The following is a 27,937-nucleotide window of genomic DNA, read 5'->3' on the forward strand; positions in this document are numbered from 1 at the left end:
GAGCCATCCTGCTTGATCGAGGTGGCTGCGTTTATGTGCCTGTGCGGCTGTAGAAAGGTTTGAGAAATGAATGCGTATTTGCATACAGGCACCTGTGTGTGAAGGACCAAAGACTGCCTGTCCCAGCAGGTGGGTGCTTGAAGTGATACAGCAAAGCTCTTGCAACAGCTTCTCCGTGCATTTTTCAAATCACGTTGTGGTTCTGTGTCCCCTGCACCTGTAAGAAACTCGGGTAGATGCGTCCTTCCTTCTTCGAGACAATAACAAATAGGACTTCAATAGGCATTGATAACAAATAGGACTTCTTTGCCATTGTGTGAAGGAACTTAGGTTATGGTTCCTGGGTAGTGAGCCCTGAATCTTGTTTTTTTTTCCCCCAGATCTTCCTGTCCGGGCCTTGTTGTGCTGCAGAAGCTAGTTGCCAACTGCCCCTTCATTCAAGTGAGCAGAAGGAATAAATTTACATCTCATCCTTGTGAGTTCAAGAAATCTCATGTTGATATGGGGGATTCCCCCAGCCATGTGGGAGCAAGACGGGGGAATCACACGTGTACTTATGCATTTTGATGTCACATGGGCAGAGCTACAGACTGTGGAGTGAACTCCTGGAGAAATTATTATGAAAAAATCAGTGTCCTGAGCAGCAGAGGTTTGGGCTGTGGCTTAATTTGGTGGTGAGTGGACATAACAGCCATGAGCAGAGCTGGCAGGAGACCAGGTGGGTGCAGAATGTCATCTCCAGAGTGCATTTGTACGTGGAGATGAGTGCTGCTGTGATGCAGCCTTTCCCGTGTCCTTTTTCTTGGGCATGCCTTTAGCTGGGTGTTGCCTAGCAGAGCATGTTTAATGCCCTATTAGATCTTATGCCTTGTCAGCACAGGATTAGCAATCTGAGTTTTGCAATGGCCTGGTGAGCAAGCATTGTGTAGTTGCTGTTCCTGAAAGGCCATTAGGGTGTTTATGAAGATTTTAATAAAATATTTATCTAAGAAATGCATGTCAAGGGACAGCTTATTTTATAACGAAGACGATATTTGATCCGGGTCCCATTTACAAGATGTTTTCATGTGCTTTTCAGGAATCTTTTAAAAGCACAGACAATGTGCATTCCTTCTTACTTGCCTTGATTTTTGCACCTCAGGAGAAGTAAGGGGGGAGGTAAATGTAGCAAATTGCTTTGTTACTTAAGGTATAGAGGTGAGAAGAAATTTTTGCTCATTTTTGCCAGCACTGATGGTTCTTTCTGTGTTGTTGCCTTTACGTGGAGGTTGCCACTATTCAGAAGGCATGAATGTGTCAGAATAAGTGGCTCTGTCTCACTAGTATGCTGAATAAAACAAGATGTTTTGCCTCTGGGCAAAGCAGATTGTAAAGCTAGGTTTTCATAACCTACTCTTCTTCCTCTTTCAGGTGAAGCAGTCGGTGTTCTGCTTCCTGTTTTCCTTCCCTCGTGTCTCTGAGCTGATTGAAGAAGGTTTTAGCAAGAAACTCGTGTTTCAAAACAATGTACTTTCAGGTCTCAGCCAGAGAACATCTAGTCTCATCCTCCATAGGCTTATGGGACGTGATGCGGTTCAGAGGGTGTTTGGTTTTGCTTTTAACTTAGCTACAAATAACACCTTGTGATTCAGCCTGTAACAGATCTCCTCTAAGATTAAGTTCACGGGCTGGAACCGAACTGTGCTGAAGTCCAGATGTGAATCTGCTTTCTTCAGGGCCTTAGTTGTAGTGGCATTTTTTTTTTTTCAAAAGAAAACCTTTCTATAGGACTTACTCTGTGTCATTTACATCCTTCACTGGATCCTGGCTACAGAGTACTTTCAAGGATCATGAGCTTAGCCTTTCTTGTGTTTGGTTTCTGTTCTACATTACGAGGATTAGTGATGGTCACCACCTGTACAGAGTATTTTGATCTGTATCCAAAGCATGGTTGGTGTCCACTGAGTAATTATCTCTCTCTTTACTTGAACTTGCACTGAAACCATTTGCACAGTGCAATTGCTAACTCTAACTTCTCTCAGAAGTCCTTTATCATAAAACAATTATTTTTGAGTGATCATTATTTTCACATAAAAAACTACACATGGCAAAACGAATGCCTTCTGTGTCAGCCAGTGAGTAATGGACTCTTTGTGGGCACCATCAGGAAATGTGCCTTTTGTTTCCCTGCACCTGTTGCTGTACTACAAATAAAATCATCCAATGTTTTATTTAATAAAATGAGAAGCCCTAATGAAATTGTACCAGCCATTACCAGGAAGTCTATTGAAAACATTCAGCAGCTGCTCACTGTGAGTTCATTTACACTGATAGGGTTGTTTTGTCTTTCTCCTTATGTGCTAAGTGGGCAAGCTACAGTGCAGCCTTAGCAAACAGCAGAGCCTTGGCCCATTTTATAGCTCTAACTCCTTTTAAAGTGCTTGCTCAGAATCTGTAATAAGTCCTGATCAACCGTTAAGTATGACTTGTAAAAGTTTGTTAGCAAGCGTCCTGTCTCTTACAGCTAAGTGTTCTCCAAACTACAGCACAGTGGCAAAGCAGGTAAGGATCTGCTGTGTTCTTCTCATTTTATAGAGTGGGATTGTTTCAGAGAGGCCGAGAATCAAGTCAGTCAACCCTGGGAAATCCTCTGGGGTGGGCTGGGGGTCACCCGTGTTTAACACAGCCGTGTGCCACCAGTCTTTCTCTAAAGGCCCCTAACAGAACTGGCCTCTCTCCCGTATTTATAAGCTGATAAGTCTGTCACGTAGCTGTGCTGGCAAGTAGGTGGGGACCCTTGCACAGAACAGACTAGTTCCTAGCAAGAGTTGCCTGATTTAAAAGAAAAGCTAACCCTGTTGATAATCTCCACGCTAAATGCTGAACGGTATATTTTATATTAAAACTCCTCAGAAGTTGCGTCATAACCATAGCTGCTTTGTGTGCAGGAAAACGGTTGGTGAAGACTTTCTGGTAAAAATAGCGTAATAAAAAAAAAGTGTTCAAACTTGCGTGATGCAAACCTTTCTAGGTTTGCTTTCAAAAACACCTCAGATGCAAAGTAGTTGAATGAAACGTCAGCCAAGCAGCAAGTGATGCAGCAGCCCTCCCTTCCCACAGCAGCGCAGAAGGCGGCAGCTGCCCGTGAGCAGCGTGAGGCCCTGCGGTCCCTGAGCATCTCCTGCTGCAGCCCCTCCTGTACTGCGGAGTTCCCTTCCCTTTTGGTGCGAGCAGAAGCGTTATCTCAGAGCCTGTCTCCTGTTCTGTTTGTGATGTTACAGATTTGTGCATATCCTCTGAATTTATCCCAGTGTGACCCATGAAGAATTCAGACTCAAGCATAAGAAAGCGAAGCGAATACAGCCTTCCAGAACTCGAGCCAAGGCGATGAGCTCCTTCAGCAGGGCTGGCCCCAAAAAGCCCAGGTGCCTGGTGTCCGTCCATGAAAAGGACTTGGTACAAATTAGGGTTAATTGAAAGCCCTGTGTTTAACCCCAGCTGATGGCAGTGATAGTCAGGCCCACCCGGTGGTGGAAGAGCTGCTCTGCCCTCACTGTGGTGGCTCCATGGAAGAAAGTGGGTGGGTGCTGACACTTCACTCTCCCACAGTGGTCTTTTTTTCTTTTTTTTTTTTTCCCAGGTGGTACTTAGGTTTATTTTATCTTGGAAATTGCTTAGGTTTGTGGCTGGAGCAGATGCATGGTGGTGCAGAGATAGCGAAGGCGAAGCAGCTTAGTGACGAGGGGAGAAAAGGACAGGGCACAGCTGCCTGGGGATGAGCAGGAATTACCCTTAAACTGAGCTCACCTGAACTCCATCTGCCAACAGATCCAACAGGGGGCCTGACGGGGACGTCCAACTCCTGCCAGTAACAGAGCTGTATCTGGAAGGTGTTCCTCCGTTGCCCAGTGCTTTTGATGCCAACTGTGAGGTTTGAATATTGCTTTGCTGTCATTGTGACCGTATCAGAGAAGAATTATATCCTCGGAGCAGCTGGAAAGCTGCTGTGCGGGGCTCATACAGCTTAGTGCCACAGCGTATTACGTGCTGAGAGAAGTGCAGGTGGTTGCAGGAAGAAAAATGAGGGGCTAAGCCAGGCAACTCTCTTTTCAACACTTCTACATTTAGTGTTTACATATTCAACATCTAACGTTTACATAAGCCAGGTGCTTGTCAGCCTGTCTCCTGATATAACAAAAGGAAGACAAGTCTTGGTTAAAATGTAATAAATTAATTAATTGAGGAACTAAAGCATTCTGCATTTTTCTTTCTGCTTTTCCTCGTGCTATATGCAGCTCTACGAAAGCACAGTATTGATTTCAAACAGAAATTGAAACAGGTCTAAATGAGCAGTATGTAGGGATTCTTTAAAATATGTATTCAATAATTAAAAAAAAAATCAGCTATGCAGATATGCAGCAGATGAAAGTAATGGCTCCCCTGAGCATCTGCTACAAAGGTACTTTGCTATTAGGAAATCACTTACCACAGATACAAGCATCCCAACCAGGGCTGCAACATTCCTACAGCTAATGAAAAATGCAATTTTGTCAAAGAAGAATTTTTAATTATTTCTTAATTGCTAGAGAAAGATCTGATTATAAAAATACCAAAGGTGAGGTGAGGTTATTGTATCCATACCAGAGCATACTTGGGTGGAGTATCTCCACTAAGTACTGACTTGCATTAATACTGATTAGTGTTTTACCAGTAATTTTTTAATTCCCCAAAAAGTTAGGAGTAATCACATTTTCTTGCAAAGAAAAATAATTAGAAAATTGTATAGGGTATATGAAATACTAGGAGGAAAATCAGTAAGACCACTGTAAAATTTCATTGCAGTAAGGACATTTTGATAGTCCTTGTAGTAGTCCTTTAACAGTCTATAATATTTAAAAGTTGTTTGTTTAACACTCCACTAACTTATATATGTGTTTATACTTGTTCCCACTAAGGTTACCCTGCACTCTGGAAGTTAAGTCAACACCAGTAAGAAGAAAGTTACTTTGAAATACCTGATGTAAAAGTGGCCTGATAAAAAAACCAAACGTTGGGTGAGTACCTTTGTGATTTTCTGTCTTTGAAGTGTTTGTCAGGTACTGCAAGTCTGCTCACAGTTCTGTTACTAGCATGTTGTAATTGCTTCTCTCGTTATCTCAGTCTAAAATAATTCTGAAGTATTTGGGGAATATTTGTGGAAAATACTAGGTTACGGCAATGGGTCTTGCAGTCCTTTACTTAACCACTGGACACTCCAGCAAGGTCTTTCTTCACACCACTTCTTCAGATAATTTGGAGTTGTTCACAGCAGATCCGAGTGAAAGAGGTAAAGTCTAATTCAATTTCTACACCTGTGTGAGCTTGGAGATTTGTTAGGGTGACGATATAATTTTTTTTACGCTTCATTTTGGAACCTAGCTGCTTGTCCCTAGGGCCTTGTAGCAGATGGCAGCATTGCTAAGTGAGTTTTTATTATTTGGGCCATCCAACTTTTTCTCACCCATTAAATACAGAGCTATTCTCACTTTTTGGAGGAAACATGCACTGAAATCTACAGAACTCATTTCTCCAAAAACTGCCAGTAGGTCAGCTGCCGACTGGGAACCACTGCTGGACGTTGTCCCTGTATGTATTCTACGGGGTTCAACGTGTAGTAGTGCTCTCCAAAATGCTAGTCTGCAGTCAGCTTCTGACAGATATGTGAGAGATCAGGCACCCTTACTTCAGCTCCTATTGGCATCAGCAAGAATCTAACCTGATGAACTGCAAGGATGGCTTCAGTACAGGAGATTTTATAACTCTCCACCAGCGTGGTTAAAAGCAAGAGTTCCCAAGCAGGCTGTGAAGGCCAGGTGAGCCATGAATTAGAGGCAGCTAGCTGAAGATGCTTGCACAGAAACACGGTTCTGTTCTTAATGTTAGACATAAAGATGTGAAATAGAAGCACAGCGAAAACTAGCATCTGTATGAGCTAAGTGTAAAATAGCTGCTTAAATGAGTGAAAAGCTTTGTTACTTTAATCAGCTCTATCATACAGGTGGTGTCCAGGAGTTTGTCTTTTTGGGTAGTAGATCCTTTGATTTTTTTTTGCTAAATTAATGAAAAAGTGGTCCAATTTATGTTTCTTTATGGAGAGAATATGCAGGAGATTTAAGAGACAAATGACACCGTACCCATGAGTTTTGTACCAGTGTACCTGTTATGGTCGATATATCTGCACCATCTGAAAAACACGTATGCTAGAAGGAAGGGGAAGCATTTTAGGATAGAAAAAAAAGTTCTCTGAGTCAGTTATTAAAACTTCTTGCTTACCCTTCTCTGAATGGATTCAGGAAACAGTCAAATGTATAGTTACTGCTGAAGTGATCTAGAGGAATGATGCCGAGCTTTAACTTCTTAAATGCTTAGTCAACCAAACCATACAGCAAATCCTTCAAACATCCAGTAAATAAGGGATGCATAAGAGAAACTGCACAAACTACTTCAAGGTATTTATAAACAAATTATTTATGGTCACTTCATATTAGCTTCGAGTTACCCATATTTCTGAACAGATGAATACTCTCCGGCCTCTTCCATTTAAAAAGTATTCCAGTTCCAGAAAATAGAAAGTTTTAACATTAAGGCATACATACAGCTATGTTGTTTGCTTTCATTTAATAAGGATCAATTTACTCATACTCAAATACATGGAATGTTGGCACAAAACTAAAGCTCTTGTGGAACAGCTACTGATCATACACAAATATTCTGTGAGGTCCTCTTGACTTGCATTTCTCTGATAGATACACCACAAAATGGCTTTAATAATACAAACTGAATGCTGGATCAAATCTCTAAATAATAAGTAGCAGATAAAGTAAATGGTTTGCTTTATTTGTAAATTATGTACAGAATACATTTTTTAATTATTATGATGGAACAGGAGAAAGAAAACAGCCGTCATTTCCAAACCATGCTGCTTCCTTCACCTGCTGGAGATGACATCTTTCTCTGACCCAGATGTACAAAACCAGTTTGGATTTCCTAAGTTGCTGGCACATAGTCTGGAGAAACAGAGAACACTGCAGCCAAATTCAGCGCTACCAGCTTTTATATTTTCAGCAAAATACTTCTGCTAAAACTAGTTTTCTTAGGAAAGTTTTCACAATCTTTTGAAATAAAATCAGGAAAAATATCAAGAAAGTTGTGGGCTACGAAGGGCTTTACCTAACTAGCTATCAAATGAGTATAACTAGGAATAATCTGAGATTTGGTCATTCAACTTTTACCTGTTTTACAAAAGCAAGTTTGAGAAGCGGAACTAATTGACCAGTTATGCAAGTACCAGAAAGCTATGTTTTCAATGTTTGAGGACAATCTGGTCAATCTATTAATCAATAGAAAACTTGTCAGATTGATAAAACTTCTGTAAATGTATATTAATGATTAACATAGTACCAAGTAATCAAGTTAATGGTTAAAAAATGAAGGAACTAGATATAAAACTGTTTGGTAACATGTACATTTCAGCAAACAAAGATGCTACTGTATGGTCTATGTTTTGGTGATCAGCCAACAAAGAAAATCCAACCATTTGCACATACTTAGTCCCAAAACCACAGTGAGTTATGATTTTTCATGTGAAGGCCTACTTTCGGTATCTTCCTCCTCCTCTTCCTCTTCGCAATCCCCTTCATCTGTTTGCTGTTCAAGTTCCTCTTTTGTGATCATTTCAAAGTCGTTTCCATTTCCACTACTGTGCTGGGACCTGTCATCTTCACGCCTGTCACTGTCAGTGTCTGAGTGCCGCTCGCCTCCCGAGCCTTCCGTTCCCGAGTTCCTCGTTGCTTCTGTTTTCCCATCTTCGTCTTCTTTCTTCTCACTGTCCGATTTCTCCTCACTGTCATATTTTTGTTGCTTTTTGGATTCTGATTTTTCCTCTTTCTTTAAGTCTGCTTTTGGTCCTTTGTATTCATGTGTGTACAGGGGCCTGAAGGAGTCAATGAATCCCACGTCTGCTGTAAGATTTGGCAGAAACCAGAAGTGATGCCTTCCTCCAGTGATGAGCCAGATAATAAGGAAAAGGATGCAGCGAGCTGTATTTAAAAAATGGGAAATTTTGTTGTTATAAGCATTCACAATGTACAACTATGGTGTAAGAAGTATCCAGTACTAAGAGCCAGCCAAAGCCAGCAATAGTGGCAACCCTGGGGAAAATCCTCTCATTCTGCAGTGGCATTATTTATTTATTTACTTTTACTTACCAAGCCTTTTTCCTTGCCCCCAATAATCATATATCCTGTCTATGATCTAGCTCTTAATGCTTTAAAATCCTGGTTACACCGTTCTCACTACTGAATCTGTTTTTATGTTCTGGCATTATGTTTTTTTTTGGTTTCTTGTTTTGTTTTTAAACTGAGGCAGTAAACAAATCTCCACAATAGAGGAAGCACAAACAGGTGGAACAAGCTTGAGACTTTTCTTTTTGTGGCACAACCCTGACACCCAGTGGCCACTAAAGAAATGCATACCCAGGATCAGTCTGGCTACTGCCAACAACAAAATAATCAGAAGTAATTGAGAGATTCACCCATCTGAGCCAATGTTTAAATGTATGGTATGTTTCTACCCTTTTAGACTTCACCTGCTGATAAAACGAAGATGACTGACACTTACCAACAGCAAGAAGAAGAATACTGGCTACAAAACAGCCTGCACCTACACTGAGGTAATAAACACCAACACGCATTTCTGCTGGCCAGAGTGGAAACAGGGTTGCAGCTATAACAGCGATCACTAAATAGAAAGATAAGAACAAACGTATGAGAAACGTGCTTAGTTCTTCCTCGTACGTACATGAAGGTTTTAGGCTCACCGTTTGTTCAAGGTATTGGCTTAACAAAGTATGAGTTACACAACAGCGTTTTAGGCCTTGACTGAAATCTTTTCTAGTTCTTGACTGAAATCTTTTCTAGTTCTGTTTTCATAGCGGGCAGACAGACACCAGGGACCACACTGAGCAAGTCTACACCACTGTACTTAATCAAAAGAGAAAAGAGCACCTCTGGAAAGGCAATAAGCAAAGAGGTGAGCAGGGAGCTGCCTACAACCAGTCCAGCAGGAAGCAGGCACAGAGAGCGGGGTGGAGCTCTCGGTGGCCCCAAGGATTGATCAGAGAGCTGAATATGGCCCCAGGGGATGACAGTGGTTCTCTAGAAAGGTGGTTCTCACATGGCGAGGAAGCTGCGAAGTACAGGTCAGGGGTGTTGGACCAGCAGTGAAATTAGCTGTTAGCTCACTGATGTGAGTTAACAACAAGATTACATTCAATAATAAAAAAAAAAAAAGCTGACTGGGCCTAAACTACACAAACCCAAGGGTCAGAAAGGTATTATTTACAGTTTAAATTAATAGCTTTAATATCTTTTACATTTTTATATAACCCACCACAGCTGCCTACGAAGCAACTTGCTCATTAGTTTAAACTGAAATAAACAGCTTGCACACTTGTACAAGTTCAGACACTTGCTGAAGTATGTTTCAGCTGTCTTTAGTGTGTGTTTTGTTTGTTTTATTTGCACGTCCTCCCTCCATCCTGAGATCAAAATTCATGTAATGTGATTGGTATCAAATCATGCTGAAACTGAAGAGCAAAAACAGTTTGCCCAGGAAGATGATGTTTCTCCAACAAGAGATACTCCTGTTGATATCCCCCCATTTGTGGTGGGCTTGCTACTGTCTACTCTTACTTACCAAGTACAAGTCCCATAGCAAATGTTTTAAAGTGAACGGGGTCATAGATCCACACATACACCTACAACAGAAATAATGATTAATACTTGAAAAGCAAGCTCTCTGATAAATGATTTGTTTCCTCACTCAAATGCTTAGTGCCTTGCTATATTGCTTTGCACCGAGCAAAAAGCACTCTGGCTGTTAACATAAAAATGTTAAAATAACATTTCTGCCATATCAGAAATAGCAGAAGAGGAGGGCAAGGGGTTGTGTATCCTAAGAAGCGTTAAGGACTTGAAACAGGTTTGTCTCAGTGAAAGAGCTGCAAAAAGAGACAAACAGCCATGGGGCTGCACGCCTGCATGCCCCTACTGACTGCCTTAGGTATGTACCGATCGTAATCTGAGCTCGGTGGCAGGAGGCCTAAGGACACGGTGCTGCTGAAGCGGGATGTGATGCAGAGTTTACCTTGCTGGGCCAAAGTCTTCAGCAGGGAGGGAACGAACTTCCCCGTTGTTTAAGAAAAACACAGGAAATCTCAAATGAGATCTGTCGAAGAGTTGCTTCATAAAAGAAGTTTTTATCCAGATTAATTTACAGGTGACATAAAATCACAGAGAAAACACTCAAACCGTTAAACTGATGGGGAAGTGAAAGATTCAGAAGTGTCACTGAATCAAGGTGGTTTTTTGTCATCTTTTGTCCTTCCTTTATGCATTAACATTGCTCAGCATAAAGCCAAGAAAAACTTATAAAAATTTCTCAAGTCCACAAGTGGAAACAAAAATTGCTTCTAGCTTTGAAGAGATTCTCATAAGAGGAGAAACACACAAAAAAAACACCCAGCAGACTGACCATGGAACAAAGCGTCAAGCTGAAACACACAATTCAGCTCAAGTCCCATCTGATGACCTCAGATAAATGTATTTGTACCCTCTGTACCACAGCACACCATAAAACACTGCAGCTTCTCTTTGAATGCTGCATGCCACTCTGGGTACTCCACGTAAAAGACAAGGGGGAGGATCAGAGGTATGCGTGATTGTACACAAGGTGGGATGAAGCAGATCAAGACAGCATTTAAAAGAACTGACAGAAGATCAAAAAAGAGATACATAAAGGAAATACGTTTTCCACACAAGTAATTTATTTAGAGTTCACTGCCGCATGTTTTATAACCAAAGAGCTACTAGAATCCCCAGAGACATTCCCGTACAGTGACACAAAGCATGCTGAGCACAGTTCACTTTTGCTGAAGTAAAAAGAGTTACTAATGTATCCCAAATCTTAAAAGCAGGAATATGACTCTGTACATTAATGAAACTGTTGAAGAATTAAATGATTTGACTTCCAGGAAAGAAAGGTACAGACAGTATTTAAGACCACACACAATTTCAGCGGTAAAGCCAGGATAAGAATTCAGGAATGCCCAAGTATCACCCAGCTGCTCAGATCACAAAGTCGGGCAGCCTCTGGATGCCAGATACTTCTGACTCCTGGGGTTGTCCTTCATGTTCTAAAAGGCTTGACACTTGTCTAGAAATATCTCATGAGGCCCTCTTCATGAGAAATAGCCTCATGAGGTCCATTCTCCTGTTCAAAGCAGGGTCAGCTGTGAGGCCTGACCAGGTCAGTCAGGGCTTTACCCAGTCCAATCTTGAAAGCCTCTGAGCATGGAGACCGCAGAACCTCCCTGTACAGCCTGCTCCAACACCGGATTACACTGCGAGGAGAGAAACTTCACCTCATGGCCAATAGCATTATTGGTTACACGGAATTAGGTTTTCTTTTAGATTTTTTAAGTTCCTGTTCTACATTTATCTGCCCCTAATCTCATTGCAGATATCTAAAACCTGGTGTTTCAAGATAACCCATCGCATTGTCATTATTTTTTCCTTCCAAAGGACAAGAATGTCTGCAGAAATGTAGTAAATTAAGCTATTACCTAGCAATACACTGACACTAAATTTAGAAAGTATCCGTAAATCTTACCTCATTTCCATCCAAGAAAACTTGGTCTTCATGTGGCTCAAGTTTAAATTTCCTCTTAGTTTCCTTTTTTTTGGGTGTTCCTGGGGTCTCATCCTGAAGAGAAACACAAATTATACATAAAAAACATGTACAGGGTTTTAATTTCTGGTATTTTAATATATCAAGTCTGACAACTTTTTACAAACTTAAAAAAAATGGAATGTGATCTTAAGTGAAGATATTATCTTTACTATATTTCTTATTGTTTTCATGCCTTAACAATTGGGTATCTAAAAATAAAGGCAAATCGTACGGAAAGAGAAATTTTATTTATACATAGTACCTAAGGACGAGGCTGTAACTTTGGGATTACATAAAGTGTTCAAATGCATAGCAATGTTCCACTGACTTTACCACAAAGTCTGCACAGAGATCAAGCACAGAGTACGACACTTGATAATCACTAGCTCTCGTAGAATTACTGGGTACCTTGGTGCCGTATTTACCACACGGGCATCCTTCCAGAATCAATTTCTGCCTTTTCATTCTCCACCCTCCTCAGTCCTTCTGGGATATTGTGCTTTCCTATTCCCCGCCTCCTGTTTCACTCTCTTTGCTTACTTCTGTGCTAGAAACTAAATTTACAATTTTTGCCCTGTGTTAAGTTAGTACCCAATGGCTTATATCATCCACTAAAATACCAGTTCAATAATTAATGATTAGGTTAAAAATTAACATTGCATTTAATAATACAACGCTTCAGAGACAGCGAGTTGGAGGACTTAACTTTCAAAATCAGCACTGTAAGGTATCTCAAGAGTTAGGTAACCTTACACTGCCTTCTGTTTTGACCGCCAGCAAGACTGTTTTGTTTCTAATTCCTTTATTAGCCATGTAGCTTTCTTTTGAGATCTAGACCTTTGTACATGTAGACTACACCTTTGATTGTGTGCCATTACCTCACTCAGGAGTGTCCAAACTGCAGTAACTTTTGAGCACTATCCTACTAACTCTCACTGGATTCATATCACTGTATACAGAAGACACAATACATCTCTTCATCAAGTCTCTCCAGCAGATTCCTAACGTTTTAATTTATGATTTCTGTTCAGCTACTAGAATATATCGGGAATGAAAATGTGAAGAAAACACATGTAAAACTTGTAATGATAGTATGAACTGTAAAGAAAGTAGATCAGATATCTGCAAAAACTAGGTATTAAGTAGATTAAAACAGAGCTCCCATACACAAAACTGGCCCACTATTACAGAACTACTTACAAGCACCGAGTATCACATTCCAGACATTCTTATCACCAAACACGGCAGAATTGCTGCTTCATTTTACATGGGAAGCTGCACCGCTTTGAGATGTTAGGTCACACGCGTACATGTCTGTCTAAGCTAATGTCTGTCTAAGCTAAGGTGCAGCTGCACAAAGCATCACCGCCCGCTGCAGCTGAACAGAAGTAGGCTTTGATTAACTCAGTCCCCACTACAAGGTGAGGAGATCTAACTGAAGTCTCTGTTTTGACCTAAATCAGAATCAGAACTCCAAAATATAAAAAGGTGTGTTTTAAAGACCAAAACAGGAAGAAACACTTTAGAAAAACCAACCGTGTTTTTAAGCCAATGAGCTCTTAACAGTACCAGTTAATGTATTCTCTGTTAACAGTTTTCTCTCTCCTCTTGCAGATCGCACTTACCTTCTTACACTCCTCTTTTTCACCATCCTTTTTCTTTTCTTTCTCCTTCTTGGTTTTTTCATCTTTGCCGCTTTCCTTCTTGCTCTTCTTCTCCTCTTCTTTCCCACTCTCAGCCTTTCCTTTTTCCTTTTCTTTCTTTGTATCCTTGTCAGGTTTCATTTTCATCACTTTTAACGCTCGATGAAAGAACTGTTTCTTCAGGAGTCTTAAAAGGAAAAGAATTAGGTGATATATTTAAGTGCAGCTGGAATAATCATGTTTACACACACATCATTAGATAACCATCTAGACTACCTAATATAATCATGAATAGCATAACTGATTGACAGAGGTCACCATCACAAATGAGCCCATCTCACCTCTTGCTCCTTTTTGTTCATCTGTTCAGAACTGAGTAAAAACCACACTTTTCTGTGCCAGCATTTGGCATAGATATAAGCGAATACACAAGACGTAGGATGGAGAAAGCCACCAAGTCAATTTAATTATCTTTCTCATTAATATGACTATCTGATCTGTATTTGCAAGTTCATGTCAATGTATTGCATCGCAAAAATAAGGAAGTGGACAAACAGCTTATTAAGTTACTTGGTAAGAGGTACACATTGAATAAAATTACCACTGGAACTGTGGCACAAGTGCAAGCATTCCATTCGTGTTAGCTACAAACATACCTTACAGCAAGTACACATATGGCTGGCCGGGCCATAGGACGTAGTATTTGGCAGTCCTGAAGTTGCCACCAAGAAGTAATGTCCTTGAAAGGACCATACCCAAACTCAGAATAGGAAGAGCCGTACAGAATCCTGCTCTTCAGACTGAGGGGAAGCAGTGGGTTATGATTGCAAGGGCCAATTCACAGCAAAAAGCTGGCCCTATGCATCAAATTGATTTGTCTTGTACTTGGTTTCTTTCATCTCTTGCTGCAGATCAAATCCTTATGCTGGACTGCTTGTTAAATTAGGAACTCACTGAAAAGAGAGAAGTCCTTCCACCACTTAAACATACATGCATGCTGATTATCAAAGACAGCTGCTTCAGGTTGTTGTGGTTTACCCCAGCAGGCAGCTAACACAGCCGTTCGCTCACCCAGCAGCGTTATTGCTGGGCAGGGTGCCCCGTGGCACGGGACACCCCTTTGGTCAGTTGGGGCCCGTTGTCCTGGTTCTGTCCCCTCCAGCTCCTGGTGCACCCCCAGCCTGCTCGCTGCAGGGCAGCCCGAGGAGCTGCAAAGTCCTTGGCTCTGTGTGAGCACTGCTCTGCAACAACTAAAACACTGGCGTGTTATCAGCGTTGTTCTCGTCCTCGATCCAAAACACAGCACCATACCAGCTACTAGGAAGAAAATTGACTTTATCCCAACCGAAAGCAGGACACAGGTTTTTTTAAAATAAATTTAAAAAAAAAAAGACAAAAAAACCTTCCCTCAGACAACTGCTCACATAGTTTCTCTGTCAAGCAACAGAAAACCACTTGGTTGGGAGCACCTACTTTTCTTCTCAGCTGGGGGAGCCATCCCTGCCTCCGATGGAGGCATACACAGACCACACTGGAAGCCCCCCGCAGCGGGCCCGAGCAAGGGCTGCTGCTCTGAGCACGGAGCCACGCTATCGGAGCGGCCAACAGGCAGCTGGTGAAGCAGGACAGACCTTCGCATGACGGCTGAAGTGCAGGGTGCTTGCTAATTCCCAGCCTGTGGGCCCTCTTTAGAGCTGCCAAACGCAGCGTTAGTGCTGTGGTTTCTCTAGATAGGTATGTGAGTACACCGGGAGGCCTCACGCACCGCAGCAGCGCTACAAATGCAGACAGTAAGTTGTTAAATACGGAGCTGTTCAATGCAACTGACACAAGATGATGACACAGACTCTGGTATTTGTTTCCTGATGGATAGGACAGGTAAAAAAAAAAAAAAATCACAATAGCCACACCAAGAGAATTAAGATACTTGGTTTTTAATACGCATGAGAGCCTCTTCTGCTGAGAGAATACTTTCCCCATTGTATTAAGACATCCCTCCATCTCTCCTAAGTGGCAAAAGAAGCAGACAGCGCTAGTGTTTAAAACCCTGACAACAGTTTTGGTGGCCAAAGGTGGCCTTAGTATTAAGTGATACAGGAGCCCGCACAAGAAAGTAAATTGCAGACATGGTACGGTGCTGAATGGATCATCAGTGCACGAGATGCTGCTACTGATAAAAGTCAGAACAGAGCAGAGAACAGAGAGTCAAACGGATTTTTTTTTTGCATGCTACATTGTCATTCTCTACACTGCTGGAGCTGAAGGACTCAACCAACCGTTGTCTCATCTGACGGTTTAGTAACTGAGGAGCAAACATACAGACACTTACCGCAGTCCAAAGATTCTGGAAAGGAAGATATTTTTCTGCTTGCGTTAAAATAATGTTACTTTTTCCTAAATTTTCTTGACTAAGTCAGCACAAAGTTCAAACAGCATCAGCCCTGTCTCAGCCCTAGAACTGGGGGCAGAATCTCACCTGCTGGATGGCTATATAAAAGAGGCCCAAAAAGAAAAAACAAAACAAAACAAAATAACAAAACCCCCTAAATACAATCGTTACTTGTAAGTGGCTTTCGCAGAGCTCTCCAAGTGTAAGATTCAGCCCCAAAAAAGGATAGAAGGGTCAGAATACGCCATTCATCTAAACAAAGCACTTTGAGTATGCTAAGCAACAGAGACGTGCCACACGAGAGGCATAAATTGAACCTCAAAGTTCAGCTTTTGCCATGATGGCAGTCTAGGTCCACAGGAAGGAGACATTTGGGAGCTCTCATCCTGCTGACATAAAATAACTATAAAATTTAGGAAAATTTGCTGCCCCAAACAGCATAACAAATGCAGAAGAGAATTTGGGAAACAAAGATGATGAAACTACATTGTTCATATTTCCCATCTGACACCCTCAAACATAGTAATAAAAAGAGTATTTTTACATACTAATTCAAATGTCTTAGAATGCATCAAGTCCTTTTATCAAAGTAGCCTAAGCGAAACTGTTTCTAAGTAACTAAGACGTCTTGACAACTATACTCATTAATAATAGTGATGATTTAGATTAGGTCATACCTGTTGCAGTATTCAACTACAGACTCTCGAGTTGTAAATAACGCTTCTTCTCCCTTCTTTGCCTTTGCCCACTTAGAATCCAGGAGGCAATCCACAGCTTTTGAGGCTAAAGGAAAAAATGGAGGAAAAAACCCACTGCGTTTCATCATGGAGTCTACATTCCTTGAACCACATCAGTCAGCCAGTTTCAGTGATGTTTCACATCTTCTCAATTTTTAAGGTAAATGAGTAGCTGCTATTCTGAAGTACTTGACAACTACACACCTTTAAATCACAGAGTGAGAAGTTTATTGTATTTACTTCAGATAAGATTAATTTTACAGCTATCTAATGCCTAGATAAGTCTTCAAAACTGTACTGGAAGATCAGTCCTTATTAGATAAAGCACAAAAAATAAAAACAAAATCCTCCTCCCACCACCCCCAGTACAGTGCTAGACAGTTTAGTTCTGTGGTTAAAAGTAACCCTACCGATAAAATAGTCAACTCGGTGGCCCATCATGTTGGTGGATTTTGTTGGACAGTTGAACCGTAAGTATTTAGCAACAGCCTTCTCCTCTTTGAACGGCTCACCGACCTCCTACAATAGAGAAAGTGCAAAATCAATACAGTCTGAAGTACTTGGGAAAAACATTCATTTGGGTTCAAAAATCAGATATTGCAAGGTCCTCATTATTTTGTGGCAATGTATAAATAACAAACATAATGTAAAAGATGTGAACATACGTCACTATTCTCAAGAGCTTTCTTTCTACAACATGCAAAAAAATAATCCCAGAATCTAGTGTCAGATGATCCAAAAGTAACGACTACAAACTCATTCAGCAGCTCTGTAAAGAGGGCAAGTTAAAGGAGGAAGTCAGAGGAAAGTAGTGGACACTTGGCAAATGGAAAGCTGCTTATAAGGCTGGATGAAAACAGTTGTGAAGCTGAGAGCAAAGAAAAACAATACAGAGAGAAGAATTCGCATGTACGAAATGACAGCAACACAGGCATATTGACAGAATACTGAGCAGCTGAATTTCATGTCAGAGTGGTGAAAACCATGTTGAAAAGAAGCTGAAAGATTTGTGTACAAGTTTTCCGTACCACTGCACAACTACAACGTGACTCAGGAGTATCATGGAGGAGGTTTTCCCAGTCCAGGGACTAGGAACACCAGTATAAAGCGCAGCACGATGAGGTACACGAGCTCCAGAACACGCATTTTGGGAAAAGGGCGCCCTTGGTCTACAGACATCAATACATGCCGTACATTTACCAACTTGCAGACTGGTAGCACAATGCAAAGGACTTGTAAGACAGAAGGCGGAAGATAAGCGTTTTCAATTATGTTGAATTACTGCCTAGTATTTGTAGGGGGGAAGGAAGACCTTTTGAATGTTCCTGCTTCACAAAAACATGAAACAAACGTTTGGGATATTACACCGATTCACACAAACTTCCTCAAACTCCTTTCTGTACGAGCTCTTTCAATCAGCAAGGCTCGGGTCTCCAGGTCCCCTCCCCACTGCGACCTGGGGATCAGTCACACGGGAACCCCAGGACCTTTTGCAGACCGGCAGCACCTTTTCTGTACCTGTCCTTGTGCTGCCCACAGAAATGCAGCACAGAAGCCACAGAGAGATTGTGGGTTTATAGGGATATACAGAACACAAAGATTCTGTTTAAAGACATGGCATTTTTAAAGGTCCATTCCAACTTTTAAGGCGCAAAACCGTAATATTGTGAGAAGGACGTGAAGTAGAAACGCAAGGTGAAGCAGTTGTCGTTACCCCAGAATAAAAACTTCGGACGGCGCGAGCTGTTAACTTTCAACAGCCTGCACTGCTAGCTTTCAAAATCAACTGGTTAATGAATTATCCTTTTAAAGGAGATTTTTGCTTTTCCTACCTTTTTAAAGAAAATCAATCAGGCGCAAAATATCCACGTTACCAAAAGCACTCAGTGGTTTGTTAGTTCTGAGCCTACTGAGATTTTTTAAGCCTGAATTCTTGGTGTGTACGCAGAAATACGCTCTCACACTCGCCGGTTATGTTTACAAACACATGCCAGATGATCCTAACAGGCCTCATATAGATGAAAATCTCTTTCTCCATGTTCAACCCTTCATTTTTCTCCTTTACAATTTTATCAGTCCGAGTGTAACAGCAGGTAACTACCCGCTAACTGGCAGTGCACGTATATACATTTATATACTGTGGTCTCACGTCCCCTTATATGGTGCAGTTGTAACAGGAACTGTAAATCCCCGATCATCTTACCAGTTTTGGTACCAAAACAGATTTGATTTAATAGCAACACCCTACACCCAAAGGCACTGAAAGAAAACGGATGAACATACCATATGATTACGGTACGACACCCACACCAAGGTGCCATGGATACTAACGATGAGATGCAGCAACTGCATTTCAGAATAATGCTTTTCTCACGTTTCCTACCAGCACTTCATACTCCTGACAACAATTCACAAGGCAAACGTTCTTCTTTGTACCACGGTCCATGAAACAGCCAGAGAAGTTAAAGATACTTCATTCCTCTGCCAGGATTTCGTATTTTCTCCTTCCTTAAATATTTACGATTCTGCTAAGCCATGTGATGTGCTATACAGGCAGCGGCTGGCACCAGAGTTTTTTTGATTGCTCCTTACTATCTGTTGCTTTGTCCTTTTCTGCGGGATAGCTGCAGAATAACCCAAGCAAAAATGCTTTCCTGTGAGAGAAATTGCCATAGTTTAACCAAGCTCATTCTCAGAAAGTTTTCCCTGCAAATTAATCCCCATTTTTCATCCTATTTTCAGAGCCAGACTTCTGTTACAGTATTAAAGCAGATGACAGACAGAATACTGAATTCCATCATAAAGTGAAGTCCACAGAAGCACTGAAAATGTCAGTATCTTAAATGCAAGTTTTTAAAGGTGCAGTTTAGCAGATCTCTATGTTCAGCTGGAGAAATAGCCAAACAGCAGGCTTTCTAGGCCTCCTGTACATTTAGGAAAGGGTTACACAAACGAATCAACGTGTACTTCCAAATAAACTATGAAGCTTTAAAGCAGACATCACAGCCTTAAAAAGTGTGTGAAAACTCTTGGATATTTAAAGTTTGCTTTTATAGGAAAGACAGAAAACCTGCACACTTAGGCTTTCAGAACATTGTCCCTCACAGAAGGTTTCTGAAGCCGAACAGTTTATACAAGTTTCAGATAAGGAAAGCAAGAAATTTGAGTAGATTAATCAGGTGCAGCCGATCCTCCAAGCTGAGAGTTTACATCCAGAAGGAGTCTACATCATCCCGCGCTCTCCTCCTCGTACCCTGCCTGCACACGCAGCTGTGTCCAAGTTATCTCATCCCAGGATGGTCTGAGCACGTCGGAGTTGGGCTGAACCACCAGGCTATCTTCTCCCGGCCTTGCAGACTCTCAGGATGCCGTTTTCTCATTTTGCCGACCGAGCTTTCTCCAGAGGGGACTGCCAGTGGCACAGAGCTGGCTCCAGCCCTTCCTCTATGCCACCAGAGGATCCGTTATCCCAAAGTCCCTTTCCACTCCCACTATGGCACGAAAGGCACAAAGATTGGCAGGGGTTCAGCTCTATTATCACCCGCTACAGACTGACGCTTACTGCTGGAGCAGGGGTTAGACAACACGTACTTCGTGGCAGCCCACCAGCTCCTGTAACCGCTGCCACCTGCTTATGAAGTCTCCATTCAGCACACGGCCAGTACCACGTATGAAATGCACGCAGGCTGGAAGGCACTGACACTTGCATCTTCGGGAAGTGCTGACATCCAAATCCGCACAGATGTTTGCCAGGATTTTCTAAATGCCTTAGTTTTGTTACAGTGAGGTTTGGGTGACCTCCACTTAAGGGACGACCAGCACTTTAACCATCTAAGAATCTTTGAAAACCCAAATCCAACCCCTAAAGAGAAACAGTCCCTCTGCACCACCCTTTGCTAATAAGATAGAGGTGGTGGGGGGCTAAGCCTCCAACCTAAACGGAGCACCTGTACCGAACTGATGGGAACGCCCTCACGTGCCCCCTAAGGCAGGGGCTGGCTTCTGCTTGTTCAGCTTTCCGGAGGATGCTGAATGCGTCAGGGCACACTCAAAAACATCAGCAGGCTCTTTAATCGGTGGTGCTCACACAGGGCACGTGAAACCCCTAAATTCCCTCCTCTTGAGACGATTCATACCCAAACCTTAGGTTGAATGTTCTGTGGCAGGGAAAGGCGTAGTCCTCACCCACTCTGTTGAAACTTGGGTACTTTGCCTAAAACAAACCAAGGTGCTGTACAACAGAGAAGGAACATGCAAGTTAGCACGATCTGGTACATCGCTGCGTGAGGGTGGGTTGGGGGAAACCAACACGTAAAAGGAAGGGCTAGGGGCTGATCCTTGCTCTTAGGACTCCGTCTGAACTTTCTTCAGTGCCTAACAAGGGCAAAGTTGCCCGGCTCCTGCACAGATGACCACTACATGGATTGCCCCAGGTCTCTCAAAAGGCCCCATGGCAGAGGCAGGCAGAGGAACCAGTTCTTCTGGATTGCTGCGGCTGTCTGCTGGCCACAAGACGCTAACTTTTCTTTACCAGAAAAGGTTAACGTGCTTTTGTCCTGTACATACCCTACCTAAGCAGATGTCTTTGTTTGTTTCTTTGTTCTTTCCAGCTATCACTAATTTTCTGGGGAAAAAGCTGTGAGTTTGTATATTTACAACAAAACACGTTGGGTTCTAAAACCCATGCCCAAGGAGCAGCGCACGGTATTTGGAAGATAAAACTTGCCAGCTGCAGTCTTCTAACCTGAGGCCAGTTGTTTCGACTTTCTCCCTTCCTATCGCCAAAAATCTAATTCAGATTTTTATCCTACAGGGATTCTTTTTTTTATTGACATGAGAAGCTACCATTTTAAACTCCAGTTTTTCTGTTTTTACCCCCCCTCAATCTTTGTTTCTTCTTCCTTTACCACTTGATACCACTCCCTTTTGAAAAAGCTACTTAGCTGTTCTCCCTGGTTATCCTCCTACTCGGCTTTACTAGAATTTACCAGAAGATAACAAGAAAACTGGCCGGCCGCAATAAAATTTGTGGTACTGGTACACTATTGCATTGTGATTTCAGAAGACCCTTTCCGTACCCATTCACAAAAAGCTGTACCACAGGAAGCAGCAAGGCAGCTGTTGCACATTTTCCTTCCAGCAGAGCCCAAATCAAGGCATGAAAGAAACACGTTGGGAACGGTTAATACTGATTAGCCCATGTCCTTCATCAGGAGAATCTCAAAGCTTGCATCCAGTGATTCAAGAAGGGGAAAGAAAAGCCAACAACTGAGGTATGTTCTCCTGTTACCCCCAAACCTCAGTTTGCAGTTGAGGCGTTTGCCAAATCACTGCCTCAGAACGGTTTTCTCTATTTATAAAAGCGGTATTTATACACATTAGCATTTCGAGAGTGGAGGGCACAGCGCTAGGATGCTATGCGAGTGCCATTAATCGCAACGCAAATACAAACAAAACTTCACATGTGCAGAATAAAACCATGCACGATGGAATCTGGCCAAAGTAATTAAAACTTAATGCCGACTTAATAGTCCGAATGCAGACCTGCCAAAGTGCCACGTGTTACCCAACTGAACGCTCGTCAAAGCGACCAGCTCAAGATTTTGTGTTTAAGTGAGTGTTTCAGGACAGATTGTTTTTCCCAAGAGATGAAATAGCTTTCATCGGGTTGCTGGAGCAATAGGCATCCAAAGACATCCCCCATCTTTGAGAGGTATCTGTCTCAAGAAGAAATATTAAACTAGCCATCAGACAACATATGTTGTTTTCTCCTACTAAGTCCTTTATATACATCAAGCGTCCCTGATTTCAGAAGTTTGAATCACGTGGGAGCCCACTGGCTCTAGCAATCTGCTTCCCACAGAACAGGCTCTTTGCACTACTGTGTGCCTCCGTGTTAATTACAGTTAAATTACCATCAGGAATGACACCGACAACTTAACCTACAAAACGTCTTCACTCAGACTTTTGAAGTTAGGATTTCTGTAACTTCCGTCACTTTCACCTTGTTGCCAGAGGAAGAGTCGAAGCTCAGCAGTCCAGATTAGGCAACGTATTTTGTTATGAAAATGCATTCTGTACAATAAATCCTTCCTGGTATCACTTCCGATGGAAAAATAGGCTTGAGAGAATTTTGAGCTGCTTTATTGCACCTTTTTGCATGCCTCATCTCACGTTTAGCTTGTTGACCGAAGTACCACGATTCACGTCTTGATGGTAGATATAAAATTATTTCGAAGCCTGTTTTTGTACACTCAGTATTTGTGATTGAAGTCTACTCCATCAGCTTTTTCCACAGCTAAATATTGTCTCCTGCTACAGTCTTACTCTTGACAAGAAATTAGCGATGGGGTATTCAGATGTCAGACCCGCTCACAGCATGGTAAATAGCCTCTTTATTCGGGGGTACACACCGCCCTAAAGTAAGTACTCACTTCTAAAGCACTTCAGACACCTACAAATAAACGCCCTGCTCTTCCTTTCAAAAGCAACTTGCAGTGTTATCCTGAAACATGATAAACATATTGTAGCTATGCCAGGAAAGTTCAAAAAGCTTAAAAAAAAGCAAAACAGAAAAATAAATATTGCTTTGTTCACTGACCAATTAAGAACACCCTCTGGGCATTCAACAATATTCTTTGTTCCGTGTCTTGTCTTCCCATTGTCGTTGGGACTACTAGGAGGCAATACGGACTTATCTGTACAACTGTACCACAAATTTAGGCCAGAATCCCAAACCTTCAGCATTAACACCTAGACACGGATGCAATCAGTAACAACCCAGGAAATCCTCCTATTGCTAGCAGGCTGGAAGTAAACATGTGCTTAAGTGCTTGCAAAACCAGAGCCCAGGGTATTATACAAAACATTAAATTACTTTCAATTTGGTTTTGATGGATGCTTTATTGGGCTACTGTCATCCTTCCTTGGTAAGGGACAGTCTGTGACAATCCTGGAAAGTGAATAATTCCGTAATGCCCACCGCCTGTGACTGATAACTTATTTAACAAGATTCTGATTAATTACTCTTTGCATTTTTTCCCTTCACAGTAATTTGAATTAAAGGGAAACAGGAACCACTGCGAGTACTGACACATCTCCATCTTCTCAGGAGAGGGGAAAGCGGGCCGGGAAGGGAAAGGAGCAGAAAGAAAGGGCAACGAAGCGGAAGGACGAAGTATGAAGCATCCATCTGTTGAATAGCTCTCTGATTTCCCTCGCAAGTGTCATCTCCACTCAGAGCACAGCCATAAAACCTACGCATTACTTAGCGTTAGGGTTAATAATACATACCAGGAACAGGCATTCTAGCACCCGATGGTGTAGCTATGCACAAAACCCGCATCGGGAACTCCACAGACCTCCCTAAGCCCAATTTTTTGGCGGCGCAGAGCCGCAGGTCGGTGTGACACCCAGCCCTCACCGCCTTCACCCACATCCCACGGCTCCCCCCGGGTCTCCACGCGGAGCCGGAGCCGCTCGGGTCCATCTTCTGACGCGGCTGGTTGCGTTTCTCTGAAAAGCAACAAATTTCCTTCCCCTACCACATCACCGCCCGGCCTGGGCGCTCTGGGCTTTGAGGGGCCCGGGGCGGGGGGGGGGGGGGGGGGAGCAGCTCCCGGCTCGGCTCCGCTGTGGGAGCCGGGGGGACCGGGACCGGGATGGCGACAAGGACCGGGACCGGGACCGGGGCTCTCCCCTCGGTCCACCCCGACGCTCCCTTCCCGGCCCCAAACACCACCACCGGCCGCTTGGCCCCGGCCCTGCCGAGCCCCTCACGGCGGCACCGCGGCGCTTTGCTAGAAAATTCCGAGGTAAACCCCCCCCCTCCCATCCCGGCCCGGAGCTTCACCGCCTCCCTTCTCCCCCCGAACACCCACCCCCCCACCCCATCCAGCGCCGTGAGGAGCCGCGGGGAGGCCTCGGGCCCGGGGCTCGGCCGCCCCTCCGCCGAGGCCGGGGCTCCGTGCGGGGGGCGAGGGGGGGCAGCGGCCGGCCGGGGCGGAGGCCGTGAGGCCGCCGGGGCTCGGCTACCTGGGTCCGCTTCCTGTGCCGCCGCCGCTCCGCCATGTTGTCCCCGTCCGCTCCGGCGGTGACGTGGGCCCGGCGGCGGAGCGGGGAGCGGGGGGCGTGGAGGCGGCGGGGGGGGGGGGAAGGAGGCTGCGGCCTCGCGAGAGGCGCCGGGGAGGCCGCGCCCCCTCGGCCCCTCACGGAGGAGGGGGCGGTGGTGGCGGGGGGCTCTCCTCAGCCGCCCTGCGGCCCCCTCGGCGGGGATGCTTGTGTCGTAGAAGCACAGAATCCCAGAATCGTTAGGGTTGGAAAAGAGCTTCGGGACCTCCAAGGTCCAACCGTCGCCCTCCCACCACCATCACCCCCTGAACCGTGTCCCCAAGCACCACGTCCAGCCTCTCCGTGAACACCCCCAGGGACGGTGACTCCCCCACCTCCCTGGGCAACCCGTCCCAACGCCTGGCTGCCCTTCCTGAGAAGAAATGTCTCCTCGTTTCCAACCTGAACGTCCCCTGGTTGTGACACCCCACCTGGTGCCCACAGGTGCCCCTCGGGCTGTGCCCATCGCCTCGCTGCATATCTTGGGGAGCCACAACCCATGCATTTAGGGTCAGTGCACCTAAAGAGCCAGTTAGGCCATGCGGACACCCAATGTGTCCAGCCTTTGTTAGGCGTTACCCATTTAAACACACCCCAGGTGCTCCGACCCTTGCGTACAGCTCCAGAAGTACAAGTAGAGAGCATCCTATATAAAAGAAGATGGATTTTTGTCAGAGGTCGCCCCACATGCTTTTACTATTAGGTCACGAAGCTAGGAAAGCGTCTAATGGTTTATCCTGGCACCGTGTTTCCAGACCGCGCCCTGGCACTTTGGGATGGAAAAGCGTGTGTGGAGCTGTATCATCTTGTCCAGCCCTCTCGCACCGTGTTGCCTCTTCCCGTTCCTGTGATTTCGGAGCCTCTTAGATTGAAAAGTGGGTAATTAAAAAGCCGAGATTGCTTCCAGTAGCATATTTGCCCCTGAATCACCATGCCAGAATTAGTGCTTTTTTTTTTTCTGGTGCAACGTCTTTCTCTTTTGAACGTTTTCCTCTTGCTGTTGCTGGGCAGAAAATCTATACAAGTTACAGATTAAGCTGGCTGACTGCAGAGTGAACTAGAGAAAGTATCATTCAGGAGAGGAAATCGTAAATACAGGGAATTAAAGTTTTTATGGTTACAATAAAGCAATCTCTCGTAAAATTTAGGTGAAATATACTTATTCAAAAATGTGTTTTTAAAACGGCAATCATTTTAACAGTTATTTAATGTGCTTACCTTTCAGTAACGTAAAAGCACATCTGAAACTGAGGATTTCTTGCAGAAGAACTTTTAGCCATCTACAACTTATGGCTTGCTAATAATAACAATCTTCCATTGGTGCCGAAACGATGGTTTGGCAACCAAGCATTAATGATCAGGACACAAGCACGAAGAATATAATTTGACGAATAAAACAACGAAAAGTGGCCTGTTGCTGTCATGATTTGCTGTCAGCAAACTGACCACCTCAAGCAGATCCGTGAAAAGGACTGAAGTACGGAAAGTGGGCCGGGGAACGTATCCTCCAGTGTGAGGCACTGGATAGAGAACTTACTATCACTGTGGAATGTGGAGCCTACCAAGACTGAATCTTGCATGGGACAAGCTCATTGGTACTCACAAGTATGGCTGGAGAACAGGAGAGAAGCAACTGGCAGAATCTCAAGAAAACCAGGCAATGGAATTGGAGGTTCAAGCTGCTTGCCTTTAAGGTAGGTGTCCGTGTTAACTGTGGGGCATGTTGGAAGAGGAGCATTTCAGAATTATGCAGTGAATTTACAGCCTCTTAAATGACAACTGCCGTTTTTATTAGAGTAAGGTTTCCGAATCATGAGCACTTAAATTACTGTTGTGAAGGATATTGCATGCAAGTGGAGTGGTTTCCTTTGTCAACTGAAGCAAAACCCACAGCATTTCATTAGCCTGTGTGTAATCAACTATGTTATCTAATATGGCAGCAGGGATGCTAGAAACTTAGTTTAAAAAAAAAAAAAAGATGCATTCATGAAACAACAAAAAAAATCACCTGTGGCTGGTGTGTAATAGATCCTTGTAGATAAAAGAAGTGCTCTGAGACATTTGCTTTGTTTTTACACTCTGCTTTTAGGTGTCCTTTATTGGCCTCTGAGGCAGAACACTGAGGCAAGCAGTGTTCTGCTCTGCCTGGTATAATTTTCTTCTACCCTTACATTCACTTGTTCCTGGCCGTTTACTGGCATGTGCGCTATTGGTAGTCCTGCTGTATTGGGTCAGTGTTGGTCAGGCTTGTAAGATGATGTGGTCTTACCACTGTGGCATAGTTGATATGCACCAGAAGTGCAAGTCCAAGTGTCAGCAACTGAATTACTGCCAAGCATGTCACAAATTGTCTTTTGCGTCACGCTGCCTTCTGCAACACAGAAATTGAGGTAACACTAGAAGTTCGACCAAGCATCTGTTCTGCTGAACTAGCCATTCACTTTTATAAAGCTCTGGACCCATGGCTAATCCCTCTGGCTTTGGGGGAAGAGATGGGAAAACACGAATCAGAGTTACCTCAACTGTTATGCTGAGGGGAAGGAAGACGGGTGGGAGGGAAGGCAGGAAGGAGGGAAGAGCATCCACGGAGGGAGCTGAGGATAGATAAATTCCCAAACGATGCATTAGGAGCCATTTCCTAGAGCATCTATACATGATAGCATGCTGCAGGCTCTGGAGTGACTTCCCATTTTATCCAGTCAGCTTCAGCATTGAATATGTGTTCAAATACAAAGAAGATGGGCCTCATACTGTACAGCAACACATACTTTCATGGCAGGTTTAGCTAACATCCACCCACAAACACGAGTCATTACTCAGAAGCACACTCCAGTGTAGACATATCCTGAGTCACTTCCATCTCAGAAGCTTATAAATACTTAGTTCACCACTCAGCTTTTAATTTAGCAGAGCAACAAAGATTCATTAGAAAAATCTCCAGAATTATCTTTTACTAAGAAGCTTCTGCAATAATTCCATTCTTGCAAGTTCCTTTTCATTTCTGCATAAGTCAGAATTATTTCATATTTATAACTTTCAAAAAAACATAGTTGAACTAAGCATGAATTTCCCCTGATTCTAGTCCTTCTGTAATCAGTTTCATCAATTTCAGATACCAGCTTTGTTCAATGCAAGAATAAGTTTTTATTTTACTGACTGGTGACCTAGTAAGGATATGACTCGCCTGATGTCAATTCTGCTGGTCCAACAAACCCTACTGGAATCAGTGGGGATGTGCCTGGATGTACAAAAAGTTAAATGGAAAATACATCAACCCATTTTTTGGAAGAACTAGCTCAGGCTTTTGGAAA

At 43.3% G+C, this 27,937-nt stretch overlaps 2 protein-coding genes and 1 long non-coding RNA gene across 16 annotated transcripts in view; 2 read left to right on the forward strand and 1 right to left on the reverse strand.

Moving 5' to 3' along the window:
- The window catches only part of LOC310903895, a 12,701-nt gene extending 3,963 nt beyond the window's left edge, over positions 1-8,738 (forward strand). For 6 of the 12 annotated variants that reach the window (XR_014587895.1, XR_014587896.1, XR_014587903.1 and 3 more), the window contains exons 3-4: positions 381-5,033; positions 8,599-8,738. This is a non-coding gene — a long non-coding RNA (uncharacterized lncRNA). The remainder of the gene's footprint in view (positions 1-380; positions 5,034-8,598) is intronic. The other 6 variants (XR_014587897.1, XR_014587898.1, XR_014587899.1 and 3 more) reach the window with 6 other exon arrangements.
- SEC62 (SEC62 homolog, preprotein translocation factor) lies at positions 6,469-24,714 on the reverse strand. The gene is made up of 8 exons (XM_083847939.1): positions 24,552-24,714; positions 16,928-17,036; positions 16,458-16,563; positions 13,374-13,578; positions 11,689-11,781; positions 9,715-9,775; positions 8,638-8,757; positions 6,469-8,057 (listed from the first exon to the last, which is right to left on the reverse strand). Exons 1-8 carry the CDS (start codon positions 24,585-24,587, stop codon positions 7,588-7,590), a joined length of 1,200 nt encoding a protein of 399 aa, XP_083704065.1. The 5' UTR covers positions 24,588-24,714; the 3' UTR covers positions 6,469-7,587.
- The window catches only part of LRRC31 (leucine rich repeat containing 31), a 54,542-nt gene continuing 43,647 nt past the window's right edge, over positions 17,043-27,937 (forward strand). Inside the window, exons 1-3 of one of the 3 annotated variants that reach the window (XM_083847929.1) lie at positions 17,043-24,331; positions 25,382-25,501; positions 25,852-26,320. The gene's annotated coding sequence lies outside the window, so the exon portion shown is untranslated. Of the gene's footprint in view, positions 24,332-24,863; positions 25,502-25,851; positions 26,321-27,937 lie in introns of those variants that run through there. The other 2 variants (XM_083847931.1, XM_083847930.1) reach the window with 2 other exon arrangements.

This window comes from Anser anser (assembly GCF_964211835.1).
Source record: "Anser anser genome assembly, chromosome: 9".
Lineage (NCBI taxonomy): Eukaryota > Metazoa > Chordata > Aves > Anseriformes > Anatidae > Anser > Anser anser.

Bases quoted from the DNA above. Each gene is read 5' to 3' on its own strand.
- SEC62 (XM_083847939.1), bottom strand. From the start codon at position 24,587: ATGGCGGAGCGGCGGCGGCACAGGAAGCGGACCCAG. The intron at 16,564-16,927 runs GTAGGGTTACTT...TTTTTCCTTTAG, and splicing joins CCGAGTTGACTATTTTATCG to CCTCAAAAGCTGTGGATTGC. The intron at 9,776-11,688 runs GTAAGATTTACG...TTTCTGTTGTAG, and splicing joins TTTTCTTGGATGGAAATGAG to GTGTATGTGTGGATCTATGA.